We start from the raw sequence: 13,769 nt of genomic DNA, 5'->3' as shown, positions 1-13,769 counted from the left end.
GGAAATAAAAGATCATTTTCAGAGTTTGTTACATTACAGGCAACTACGCAAGATATACAAAGAAGACAATAAGAAAGGATATAGTTATACTACTTCTAGATTTCAAAAGGAAATTATAGAAGGGAAAGTGAAGTTGCTGAAGGGTGCATATATTATTCTGCTAGAATGGGAAACAAAAGATGAGGAGGTAAAATAGGTCATTTGGGCACAAGATATAGGACATAACATACAATTTGAAGATTGGGAAAAATTGTGGAGAATAGAATTAAAATTTACAGACTGTTCTCTTTTGAAAGAAAATTATATGAAAAACATGTATAGATAGTATAGAAGAAGAGGAAGAAGAAGAAGAGTTTGGATTTGATATCCCGCTTTATCACTATGCGAAGGAGTCTCAAAGCGGCTGACATTCCCCTTTTCCTTCCTCCCCCACAACAAACACTGTGAGGTGAGTGGGGCTGAGAGACTTCAAAGAAGTCACCCAGCAGCTGCATGTGGAGGAGCAGAGATGCGAACCCGGTTCACCAGATTACAGATCTACCGCTCTTAACCACTACACCACACTGGCTCTCTATAACACCAGTACAGATTGCAAGAATGTACAAAACCGGATCAAACGTATGCTGGAAGTGTAAAGAAAAAGAAGGGAGTTTTTAACATATGTGGTGGGAATGTAGAGAAATAAAAAAAAAATGGAAATGATATATAATGAGTTGAAGAAAATGTTTAAATTAACATTTGTAAAAAAACCCAGAAGCATTTTTGTTAGCGATTGTAGGGAAAGACCTGTCAAGGAAAATATTGAACTTAATAGCACAAGGATGGAAGAATGAGGAAATCCCGACAAAAGAACAGTGGCAAGAGAAATTGATAGATTATGCAGAATTGGTGAAATTGGCATAAAAACTGTGAGACAAGGACAACTGTGACTTTAAAGAAGAATGGGAACTTTTTACAAACCACTTAAAAAAACAACAAAATGAATTGGACTCCTTGGCAGGTTTTGACTAAACATACACGAATTTATTGATTATTAACATAATAGATAGATAACTTAAGGATCTTTACAATTTTTACAATATGCAGAGAATAACATGTTGAAAAATCAGAGAGAGGAGCTGAGGGACGTCTTTGGGGGGAGAGGAGGGAGGGTTCTTCTTGGGGAGCGTGGAGGGAAACAATGGGGGGAAATGAAGACGATATGTTTTGATAATTTGTTATGCTGAAAATTCTTTAAAATTATTTTAAAAAGAAAAGAAAAGAAAGATTCCATCAACAGTGTCTCCGAAAAATTGTACAAATCACTTGGGAAGACAGGCGAACTAATACCAGTGTATTGGAAGAAGCAAAGATGACCAGAGTTGAAGCAATGATTCTTCAACATCAACTTCGTTGGACTGGTCATGTTGTGCAGATGCCTGATGATCGTCTTCCAAATCAACTACACTATTCTGAACTTAAAAGGGAAAGCGTAATGCTGGTGGTCAACAAAACAGGTTTAAAGACTCTCTCAAGGCAAATAATGCAGTATAAGCATGGATGATTGAGAAACATCGGCCTGTGAGAGCTCCAATTGAAGAACAGCCTTTCCCAAAGGTGTCATGGACTTTGAAGACACTAAACTCAGGACAAAAGGGAGAAACATGTTAAGAGGAAGGCACCCGTGGCAAACCCTCACCATGATCAACTCCTGCCCGGAAGCACTGGTGGAGGAAGGGGGGAGCGCACCGCCCCCGGCAGCGCAATCCCGGCGGGGTGCCATTGCGGCTGTCCCCTCCCCCTGCACTGGGCACCCTGCCCCCTCAGGCAGCGCCCCCGTTAAAACCATGTTTATGGAAGATAATCTTACTCAGCTATGAGGGATCGTCGAAGAAGAAGAAGAAGAGTAGCTGCGTTCTGCCTCGCAAGGTTGTTGCACAAGCCACTTTCTCTCAGATGCTGCCCACTTGGTAGCGCTTGCTGCTAGTCTTAGGTCAGCTGTAGGTTCGCAACACGCTTATGACAACTACACTGGGCAACACTGCAGGGCCGTTGTGTGCCAGCTTTCCAGATTCAGCCTGGTCTTCTGCAAACATTGGACAACGTAGCAAGTCTCTTGTAACTCACAGCTTGAGCTCCTTTTTACTGAGCTGCCCTGGGATGTTTTCTAAAAAATATAATAACCCTGAAAAACCACAACACTGCAGTCCGAGGTGTGTCCAGTCTGAAGAAAGTGTTCAGCGGGACTTCGACACACTTTCCCAAACTTAACAAACTTGGGTCTCCAGCTGTTTTGGGACTACAACTCCCATCATCCCTAGCTAGCAAGACCGGTGTATACATACAGCATGCATTTAAAGTACACCCCCGACGCCCCAAAGAATCATGGGAACCGTAGTTCGCCCCTCACCGAGCTATAACTCCCAGTACTCTCTTCGGAGGAGGAGGAGAATTTCTCCACTGTGAACCCGAAAACGCCCTATGCAGCAAAGGAGTTGTGTCACTCTAGAGTTCTCATCTATCTCTGGAATGCAATGCGCTGGAGATGAGAGAGTCAGTTACGTCACTCGCGCGCGCGAGGGGCCTCGTTGCGCATGCGCTTTCATGAGCGCTTTGCCCGGCGGAACTGAGAGTTGGGCGTCGGCGACTGGCGGAAGCTGCTCCAGAGCGCAGGCGCAGTCCTTTCTAAGCTACGCCTGCGCAGTTGGGCCGGGAGGCCGGAGAACAAGGGAAGGGGACCCATCCGCGCATGCGCACCCGGGGGAGGCAGACTCGCTGGCTCCTGCGCTGCTGGGGGCGACGGAGGGCTGGTGAGTGGGGGGGGGCGGGCGGGGGTCCCGGGGCCCCCTTTGTTCCCAGGGGAAGGGGCGCCCTGAGGCTTGGGGGGTTGGTGGCCAGGGTGCTGTACCGGTTGGGTTTCTGCCTCGAAGCAAGTGGGGAGCTGCCCCTCCTCCTCCTCCTCCTCCTCCTCCTCCTCCGCCCTGGAGGCAGCCGGGTCCTTGAGAGGGGAAGGCGGGGGTCTCTTTCTCTGTGTCCGGGGCTGTACCTGTTGAGTTCCTCCCTCTCCCCGGAGAAAGAGTTGGGGCGAGGAGGGGGGCATCCTTTCCCCTTCCCCAGAACATAATGGGGGGGGCAGAACAGGCAGAAGTCCAGCAGGTGCAGCCCTTTCCATGCCTGCATCTCCACGTGGTACATGGGGGGGGGAGAGAAGGACGTGCCTGTTGGATGCATGCCTGTCCAGCCGAACCCCCTGTGAGAAACCATGAGGTCCCAGTTTTCACTGTTTCACTTTATGCTGTGTTTCTTCCTTCAACAAAAGCCCCCCCAAATCCCACGAGACAGGGGGGCTGGGCTGCAAAGCCTGCCTTTTTGGTTGCCCATCCGAGAAGGTCGAGGTGTTGGAGGGACCCCCGTGCAGACCCCTTCCCTTGTGAGGAGGGTCTCTCTGGCTTCTGGGGAGCGGGGCACCAGCATGGCTGGTTTTATTGATGCAGCACCACCCATGGGCTGGAGGGGGTTTGGGGTGGGGGAGACGCTCCAGGCAAGACCCTCTCCCTAGACTGGAGCAGGGAGCAGAAGGATAGATGATATGGCCTCAGCAATTCTGAGAAACAAACAAGCAAAAATCAGGGCAGTTTTGAAATCGGTGGTGAAATCAGCGCACTTTGGAATCACTTTTTAAAAAGTGTGGTGGTTTTGGAGTCAGTGGTTAAAATTAGTGCACTTCGAAATTGATTTCCGCAGAGTGGCTGGGGACGCCCAGCCAGATGGGCATGGTAAAAAAATGAATTATTATTATTGTTGTTATTAAAAGCAGCATGGTTCTGGAATCAGTACTCAAAATCAGGGGGCTTTAAAATAAGTGCAGTTTTGGAATCAGTGGCTTAAAATCAGCTCAGTCTTTGCACCAGCGGTTAAAAATCAGCACTGTTTTGAAATCAGTGTGTTTTAGAGTGGTGCAGTCCCGAGTCTTGATCCAAAATGTCACCTGACGGGATCCAAGCCCAGAGGTACAACTTGCTCCTTGATTTGGGGAGCTGCCCTGCAGAATCTGGAGATGATTTCCAAAGAGGTATCCCAGTGCAAACAGACAAACCTTCCGCCAAGGCGTAGAAGGAAATCCAATGATGTCCTGGTTTTTGTCAGCTTCAAGGAGAATATTTCAGGACCTTCTCTAAGTGACATTTGGCCTTCCCCATACAGTGGTACTTTGGGTTACAAACACTTCGGGTCACAAACATAATTCGTTCCGGAGGTCTGTTCTTAACCTGAAACTGTTCTTAACCTGAGGTACCACTTTAGCTAATGGGGCCTCCCGCTGCTGCCACACAATTTCTGTTTTCATCCTGAAGCAAAGTTCTTAACCCGAGGTACTATTTCTGGGTTAGTGGAGTCTGTAACCTGAAGCATCTGTAACTTGAGGTACCACTGTATTTATTTACTTGCAGAAGTGCTCTGGCAAGCCAGTGAGGGTGTAATGGTGAGAATGTCGGACGGGGACCTGGGAGATCAGAGTTCGAATCTGCACTCTGTCATGAAGCTCGCTGGGTGACCTTGGAGTCAGTCACAACCTCTTCGCCTCCTTCGCAGGGTCATTGTAGGGATTAACAGAGGAGGGGGTGAACCATGGACTCCTTGGGATAGAAATGAGCTCTTCTGCTGAACCGCTTAGGGCCAGCCAGACGGAGATGCCCATCTCCCAACCTGGTGCCCAGAGATCTCCCTGTGGCCCCAGTTGGACCTGGCAGATTTTGAATGCTGACCGTTAACCCTTTGTGTGCTGCTGTTCTTTTCCAGCCACCGAGAGGAGTTCCCTGGAGCCCCAGCATGGCCGAGAAGAGGCGCCTGGCTTTCTCCATCATCCAGTTCCTCCAGGACCAGCTGCATCATGGCGGACTCTCACCCGATGCCCAGGAGAGCCTGGAAGGTGGGGGGGGGGGGCGGAGGACGGGGAAACAGGAGCTGGAAAAAGCTCTTTTTGATTCTATGTTTTCCTGTTTAGGCCTCGGGGGCCCCTTTGGCCCAACCTTCTCGCCCAACATTTGACTCTTAAAAATAATAATAATAATTTATATCCTGCCTTTTGCTACGACAGGACACAAGGCAGCTTGCAAATAAAACAGAAACTGCTAAAAACAAAGGAAAACAACAACAACAAATTTATTATTTATATGCCACCCATCTGACTCGGTTACCCCAGCCACCCTGGGCAGCTTTCAACAAATAAACAAATTAAAAAGTGATCAAACATCGTTGAAATTGAAACTACATCTATGTAGCTCTCGATCGATCTAATCCATTAAAACACACAACGCGGCACCACTGCTTCCTTAAAAGTGGACTGTTTTGCAGGGCGGGATGCAAATGTGATTAATAATAATCATCATCATAATTTTATTATTTATACCCTGCCCATCTGGCTTGGTTGCCCCATCCAGGCTTGTCTTTGCTGAGTAGGCACAGACGTTTGAGATTGGAAGCTGAGTGTCTCTGCCACCCTGGGCCCTTCTGCATGCCAGAAACGTGTCCTGCCAATGACCCCCCCCCCCGCCTCCCTGTGGAGCTGTAAATGAGGGGAGCAGGGTTAACTGGGCCCTTGTCTCTCCTGCAGTTGCCATCCAGTGCCTCGAGACAGCGTTTGGTGTCTCCACGGACGACCGCAGCCTCGCCTTGTCCCAGACCCTGCCGGAGATTTTTGAAGCTGCTGCAGCAAAAGTAGGTGTTTGTGGGAGCATGACGAGGGGAGAAGGTGGTGTCTTTGCAGGCGGTGTTGCTGGCAGAGTGGGGGGAGACTGGGTGGGGGGAGCAGGTAGTCTGTAGTGACAGCATGACTGGGTTGGATTGGATGAGCACTGGGGGACCCTCCTGGTGATCCTGCCTGCCCCAAGAAGAGTCCTTTGGGCAGGCACCTCCTGAGCTCTGACTTTCTTTTCTCTTTCTGCCCTGGTGTGCCTCAGGAGCCACAGCCAAGCCCACCCCCCTCAGAGCCAGTCACCCCCTCAGAAGAAGAGGCTGCAGAGGCAGAAAGGCTGAAGGCCGAAGGTGAGACCCTCCCTCTGGGCACTCCATGCCAGCTCCAGCCAGGCTGCTGCACAGCGAGGGGGCCAGGCGCGTCTCCGTGGGGAGGGAGCCCCGCAGCTGAGGGCCTGCCAGGGATCATCGCCCTCATCCTCAGTGCTTTTTTCCAGGCGGTTCTCAAGGATCTGCAGTACTGCACCTCTTTCTTTTGGTTAAAAAGTGTGGCACTTACTGAAACTACTTCATCGTGAGCTCCAGCACCTCTTTTTCTAGAAAAACAAGCATCGATAGTGGTGCTCTGGATGCTTTAGCGGAGATTCCTGCCTTGCAGGGGGTTGGGCTGGATGACCCTCGGGGTCCCTTCCAACTCTAGCATTTCCTTGTTCCCTTCTCAATAGGAAATGAGCAGATGAAGGCGGAAAACTTTGAAAGTGCCGTCTCCTTCTATGGAAAAGCCATTGAGCTGAATCCATCCAATGCAGTTTACTATTGCAATCGGTGAGCTGGTGGGGGATGGGCAGATCTTTCTCTCTTTCTCCACTTTTGTAGGGGTGTGTGTGTGTGTGTGTGTGTGATGTTCTCTGTATGTTTGTTTCTCTCTACATTCCCCCTTCCTGTCAGCCTGGAGGGCTCCATTGCTTAGAGTGTGGTGCTGAGAATGCCAAGGTTGCGGGTTCGATTTCCGCATGGGACAGCAGGGAGTTGGGCTAGATGGCCCTCAGGGTCCCCTGCAACGCCACGATTCTAGGATGAGCGCTCATTTGGTGAGCGCTGAGCATCTTTCTTTCTCTCCTCCGCAGGGCTGCCGCTTACAGCAAGCTGGGGAACTACACCGGGGCCGTCCGGGACTGCGAGCGAGCCATTCACATCGACCCCAAATACAGCAAGGCCTATGGCAGGATGGGGTGAGCATCTTGGGGGGTGGAAGGCAGGGCGGGAGAGGTAATTACCCCTCCCCACTGGCCCCTCCAGCCTAAGTGGAGGACCCAGGATGTGGCCTGTAAGGGAAAAGCCAGGGAACGGCTTTTGGACCTCAGGGTGCTCCTTCTCGGTCAGGCAACCTCGGTCTCTCTCTCTCTCTCTGCTTCCTGCTCCCAGCTTAGCCCTGTCGAGCCTGAACAAACTCTCGGACGCCGTTGTCTACTACAGAAAAGCTCTGGAGCTTGACCCAGATAACGAGACGTACAAGTCCAACCTCAAAGTCACGGAGCAGAAAATGAAGGAGGCTCCAAGCCCGGTGAGAAGGAGAGGCAGCAGTGGTGCAGTGGTTAGAACACCTGGGCCAGGACCCACGAGGGACTGGTGTTCACCCCCCCCCCTTTCATAGATCCTCCAGGTGACCTAGGGGGCCAGCCACTGCCTCTCTTGGTCTGACCTCCCTTGCAGGGTGGCTGTGACCAGGGTGCAAATCGCCACCTCTCAGACTCACCTGCCTTGCAGGGTCATGGCAAGGATGTCAACCGAGGGGGAGAACTTTGCACACCACCTTCAGCTCCTAGGAGGAAATAGTGGTGTGTAAATCCTCCATTTGCTCTTACACTGAGCAAAAGGTTCCTGCTTTGCCGGGGGCTGGACTAGATGATCCTTGGCAGTCCCTTCTGACTCTACGGTTCTGTTTGCCTTTCAGACAGGAGGTGCTGGAGGCTTCGACTTAGCCGGCTTGCTCAACAACCCCGGGTTCATGAGCATGGTGAGTCTAGCCCTGCTTCCTGAGCTGGTGTTTTGATTTATTGGAGGAATAAGGATCTCGTTGTTGTTGTTGTTAAAATTTGTATGCTGCCCTCTAACCATAGATCTCAGGGCACTTCAAAACATAAAACTGCAATAGAAAAAAAGTCAGAATTCATAATAAAAATTTAATAGTAAAAAGAAGACTCCCCAACCACTCTCTCTTTCTCTCCCCTCCACTTTTCTCCTTTAAAAAAAAAATAAAACAGGCATCAAACCTGATGAACAATCCGCAGGTACAGCAATTGTAAGTATGGGAAACACCTGATTTTTAGGGAAGGAGTGGGGGGTCTTTTTTTAAAGCTTCTTCTGACACCCCCAAATGGCAGGCTCCCTGCAGATTTCAGAATTGCTGGAAGGAGAGCCAACTTGCCATTCAGAAGAGTCTCCGAGGATTGCTGCGCTCCCTTTGGGGGAACCCTTCCGACTCTCACAACCTGTGACAATGACCTCTTTTCTTTTCTCCTGCCCGCTTTGCTGGAAGGATGTCTGGGATGATCTCGGGTGGCACCAACCCCATGGCAGCGCCGGGAGCGGGCGCATCCCCCAATGACCTCGCCAGCCTTATCCAAGCGTGAGTAGAAAGACCTGGGGGGGGTCTCTCCCCTCCCGGCTCTGAGCAACAGCAGCTGGCCAGCAGCCTTGCACCTGCCTCCCTGCTTTTCCTCTCAAGGATCTCCAGCTGGTTCTCCCTCCCTCCTCATTTAATCCCCCTCACAGCAACCCTGCGAGGTTGGTTAGGCGGAGAGGTAGCGGCTGCCCCCCGAGTCCAAGCGGTGGGATCTGAACCCTGGTCTCTCCCAGGTCCCAGTCCCATGCCCAAACTTTTTTCTCCGGGCCGCATTTGCAGAACAAAAACTTGCTTGCACCAACCAGTCTTTTTTATTGGTAAGGTATGCATTGGGGAAAACAGTGAAGATGTCTTAATTTTGAAAAGATATCCATCCATATTCTGCAAATGAAAACATAATTTTGGTAGTTCCCTGGACTGAAATGTTTGAATGGGAAATGCTTTGAGATCTTATGAAGAAGGGTGGTATATAAGTCAATAAAATAAAATAAAATTTTTTTCTTGGGTTGCCCCTGAACCTTCCTGCCACCCTTGGAGAACTGCTGCTCCTCTCTCCCCTTTTCTTTTTCAATCGATTTTTATCAGATGAACCTGCAATAATTTGACCACAAATACATGCTTGCCATTTAAATATTTTGGCAGGTGGTGTCTCCGAATTCAAGCCACAATATTGCAGAGTCTCTGCCCGCGTTTGTGGTATGAACTCTTTACCCTTCAGTAGGGAATTCAAGTTGCGCAGAGTCTCCTGTCTATGGATTTATTGAGGTTATTAAATCTTTCGAAGACCCCGGGACAGGTGGCCGGTATGAATTTATTAAATTGAACAGATTGCCTGGATATTCCGGCGCATTTTGCAGCGGGAAGATGCCCGGCATCCTGACCAGGGGCCCTCCCTGACGTGCCTCTCTCCCTCTGCAGGGGCCAGCAATTTGCGCAGCAGATGCAGCAGCAGAACCCGGAACTCATTGAGCAGTTGCGCAGCCAGATCCGCAGCCGGACGCCCAGTGCCAGCAACGAGGAGCAGCAGGAATGAGGCGGGTCGGAAGGTGTGTGCCGGGGACCTTGTGCGGGGCTCCGGGGGGGGGGGCTGACGTGCTAGCTGTCGCAGGGTGAGATGGTCTCTGGTGTTCCCGGAAAATGATCAGACGCAGGAGCAGACAGCCTGATGTGGCAGCAGCCGCTGGGCTTCTTGTGGAGGCTCCAGCTCCAGAGGCAGTCTACCTGGGCTCCTAGGTCCTATGGAGCGTTTGCCCAGTGTGGGGACAGGAGGCTGGGCTGGATGCACCCCCTTGCGCCTGATGCGGCACGCAGGTTCTTACTGTGGAGCCTCCAGGTGCAGGGGCAGTCTATCCAGACTCCTGCAAGGACAGGAAGCCTGGCCAGATGAGCCCCTTCTGGCCTGATCCAAAGGCTGGGAAGCCTGGCCACTCCAAGGACAGAAAGCTGGGCTGGATGGATCCCCTTGGGGCCTGAACCAACAGCCTGGGCTCCGTTCCTGTACATGTGGAGCCTCCAGCTCCAGAGGCAGTCTATCCGGATTCTTCGGTTCTATGGGGCATGTCCCTTTTTAAAGAACAAAACCACCTGTTTTCCTTCCAGGGGTGCCCTTTGTCGGAAGATGACCTCCTTCCTTGGCTGGACAGGAAAGAAGATTTGAAACTGGAAAAGCCATGTTTGTGTTGCTGTTTCTCCTGCTCATGGAGTGCGGGGGGGGGGAGCAGGAATGGGGGGGGTTGGGGGGACCCCCCAACCTGCATGTTAGAGAGGCAGCCCCTCCCACCCCAGCAGTCTCCCCTTCCTCCTCTTCTTCCTCCTGCCCCCCTTGAGACCCCCGGGAAGATCCACGACTGGTGCGGCAGTTTTTAAATCCCATTTTCTCCCGGGGAGATGCTACGTTTCCAGGGAAGAACCTCACTCCAGAACCACGGCCTTCTCTGGGGGTGGGGGGGCAGCAAACCCTCTCTCTCTCTTTATTTTTGCAAAAAAAACCCCAACCCCCCCAAAAAAAATGGATTTCTGTGTCCACCTCCCTGGGTTGTTGTCTCTGTTTCTTTCTCCCTTTGCCAGGCTCTTCTCTGGTGCCTTCGTCTGGCATCTCTAGCGCAGTGCAAAAACCGGGGGGGGGGGGGAGGGATTTTTGCATGGGATCATGTGTGTTTTGCAGGGTGGGTGGGGCCATGACTTTGGGAAATTGCAGCTAAGGTGAAAAATAGGATATTCTTTGTTTCCTCTCTTTCTTAAAAGATCATGGCGATATGCGTAGATCTCTTTGCGGAGGGAGCACAGGTTAGCAACGTCTCTCCCCCCTTTTGGCTTCCAGAAGGTTTTTAATTCAAATATTGGGAGGGGGATTTGGGGGGGTTCTTGCATGTTTGTGAGCTTAGCAAAAGGAAATTTGTCTTGGGGGGGTGGGCTGAGTTGGCTTTAGTGTAGGAAGGGTGTGTGAATGCCCCCGGGGCGTCGCCCTCGAGCACCCCCACCTGCCCCACGGAGGGTCGCCATGAATCCGGTGCCAAGAAAGTTGCTTTGCAAGGGGGGGATTGCCCTCAATATTTTACAAGGTCTCTGGGATAGATGGACAGACAAGCTTCCTGCCTCCCGCCCCCAATTCAAATAGATGTGCACCCCCAAGCTGCATTTCTAGAAACAGGGTCTGATTTCTAAAGATGAGTGGCTCAGCAGAAAAGAGGGCCCTCTCTTCCTCTCCCCACTGCAAGGCCAGGTCAGGGCTTCCTCTTCCAGTTGGGGGTCTCTAGCAACACCCCAACCCCACTTTTCTGCTCCTGGTTTGCCCAGCCTGCAACCCGCCTTCCGCAGACCCTCTTCAGGATTAGGGGTGGGGGCAAATGGGCACTCAGAAGCTTGCCGTTCTATCCCACCTCCTTGGTACCCCACATCTGGAGAAGGGGGTGCTCAAAAAAGGGGGCATTGACAATTTTTGAGATGCCTTGTTGGGAATAAATGATCCCTGGGGGGTTAAAAGGGGGAAAGGGGTTCGGAGACCTCCCCCCCCGCCACCCCCTAAGAGCTTTTCTTTGGATTCCTTCAAAATGTTTTTTTTAAAAAATTACTATTATTATTAAAGAAATTGGCACTGTTTCCGTTTTCCTTTTTTTAACGTAGAAAATAAAATCCTTTGGACACTGTTGCTTGCTGTTGTCCCGCTCTCGATTGGCCCCTGTCTTACCTAAAACGGTATTAATAATAATAATGATAATTAATTACAGCGGTACCTCAGGTTAAGTATTTAATTCGTTCCGGAGGTTCCGTACTTAACCTGAAACTGTTCTTGTTGCGTTCGCAAAGTAAAGGAAGGATTGAACCCTGATTAATAAGAATACACACAGAGGCTTGAACCAGCAAGACTCTGGGAAGGGGGTGTATAATTGTGTCTCTCTGTGCTTGTCCGCCGTGCAGCCCCTGGCCCAGGTAGTTTTTATTCACAAAAGAACTTTTTACAGAGTGTTCGTAAGAATCAATCAGATTTCTTCTGAGCATTTCCACAAACCCCACCTGGGGGAAAAGTTGGTTCCAAATAGTATGGGAAACAGCCCTACTAGAAAAATTAACTAATAAACTGAAACTGACATGGGGACAAACAGAAGAAGACACCTTCACCCCGGTATGGCTCCCCTTTATCACATACACAGCCCAACAGGACAATGACAATAATCCACCAACAGCATACAAATCAATATGGCTAACCTGATCCAAAACACCCACCCACCTCACTCACACACGAAAACAAAGATCACCACAGCCAATCACAAGCAAACAATCACACCCTAGGCCAACCCCAACCTCTCTCACCACCAAAGGAACACAAGTGAACAACACAAGCAACGCTGACACCAAACTCTACATACATTAAGCATAATAGAAACATCGCCACCCGACCCCACCCCCATCCATCTTCCCTCTCTCCACCCCCTGTCTTTTTTCTTTCTTTTTTCTTCTCCCCCTAATGCCTCAACAAATGAAACAGATTTGTAAAAACGCTACGTGGAAGAAGAAGAAAAAATACGAGGCACTACACTTCTGTAAAACAAGAAAATCCTTAATAAAAAATATTTTAAAAAAAAACCTGCAAAGACTACTACTCTGAGCATGCATACATAATCTGAGAGTAAATAAAAGAGGACTAGAGAAACTCCAGAGATCACAAACAGGAGTAAACAAGAGAGGATGGAAGGATGGCAAGGAGATAGGCATCTTTATCACCTTCCTGTGAAACTATTTCCAGGCCCTAAGATTAACATCCTGCATCAAAGAAACTTGCCCACTATCTTTATGGCCCGGGATGCCTGCCTGGCGAAGCAACTGCTGTGTGTACGTGACATGTGAGGAGAGAAAAATGGGCAGTAGAGTCAAAAGGGCATGAAAAGGGCACGAATGTAGAATCTTATGGGATTTAATCAGAAATTATCGTCAATATATCAAACCCAGTCAACACAATGCTTTCATCGTGGACACGATGGCTTGATGTATATTTTATAATTCCTCATGGTAATCCCATCTGATCCCTACATCTCACATTTATTTATTTATTTATTATTTATGTACAGGAATTCTTAAGAGAGGAGAGGCATTGTGTCCTCATAATCTGCCTGCATGTGTTTCTGTATCACATAAAGATCTTAGCAGACATTCCTGAAGTGAGCGTAGTTCATGTATGTGTTCTTATACCACAGAAAGATGTCTAGCAGACATTCCTAAAGAGAGCGTAATAACCTTTGCCTATTCTTTTCTAAAACTGAGCAACTACGCTGGACCCATGTCAGTCTGTTGAGGCAGCATTGAGCATCAGATAAATTTGTGGGAATGTAGTTATAACTTCTTTGATTACACATGAAAAACCAGCCATCTGGTAAACGCACATGAGCATAATTAAAAGTAATCTGCTGAACACGTGAACAATTCCAAGTTGGCCTTCCTGTGTCCAGACAGTGAGTTGGCCCAGCTGCACTGGGCAGCTCCCAATGAAATATTAAAAGCACAACTTGGTGCAGGAGACAGTGTGGGGGGAGGTTGCAGAGAAAAGTCACAAGGAAAATGAGCAGTAACTGACAGCTGCAAAGTTGGGAGGGAACCCCAGAGGTCCTCCAGCCCAGCCCTCTGCAAGTTCGAGTCAGCATACATGAAAAGGAGCAAGCCACGTTTCCTTCTGGGAGGAAGGATCGTCCTTTTCTTAGCCACAGAAAAGTTGGACTAGGTGGTTCTTGGAATCCCTTCTGACACAGCCCTTTTAAAAAATCCAGCGAACACCTGGCTCAGAGCCAGAGGCGGCTCCACCTCGCTCCGCATCCTGGTTTCAACTGGGAACAGCCCAGTTTGGAGAGAGAGCAGGAAGGAGCTGCTGCTTCCCCGGAACCGGTGCTTCAAGATAGACTGCCCCTAAACTGGGAGCTCTAAACTGACCATTCTGTAGAGCTGGAAGTGACCCCGGGGTCATCTAGTCCAGTGTTTCCCAACC

At 49.8% G+C, this 13,769-nt stretch overlaps 1 protein-coding gene across 1 annotated transcript; it reads left to right on the top strand.

The window, feature by feature from the left end:
* The first annotated feature begins 2,669 nt into the window (after positions 1–2,669).
* On the top strand, positions 2,670–11,444 carry SGTA (small glutamine rich tetratricopeptide repeat co-chaperone alpha). Its single transcript, XM_081896073.1, has 12 exons — positions 2,670–2,789; positions 4,777–4,906; positions 5,591–5,694; positions 5,937–6,021; positions 6,396–6,495; positions 6,798–6,902; positions 7,096–7,234; positions 7,625–7,687; positions 7,935–7,972; positions 8,210–8,299; positions 9,215–9,342; positions 9,896–11,444. The coding sequence occupies exons 2-11, from the start codon at positions 4,807–4,809 to the stop codon at positions 9,327–9,329; spliced, it is 939 nt and encodes a 312-aa protein (XP_081752199.1). The 5' UTR covers positions 2,670–2,789; positions 4,777–4,806; the 3' UTR covers positions 9,330–9,342; positions 9,896–11,444.
* The last annotated feature ends 2,325 nt before the right edge of the window (positions 11,445–13,769 follow it).

The sequence above is a fragment of the Podarcis melisellensis genome (genome assembly GCF_964234715.1).
Source record: "Podarcis melisellensis genome assembly, chromosome: 18".
In the NCBI taxonomy this organism is placed as follows: Eukaryota; Metazoa; Chordata; class Lepidosauria; order Squamata; family Lacertidae; genus Podarcis; species Podarcis melisellensis.
Note: the sequence above shows the minus strand (reverse complement) of the source record. Positions and strands in the feature narration are given on the sequence as shown.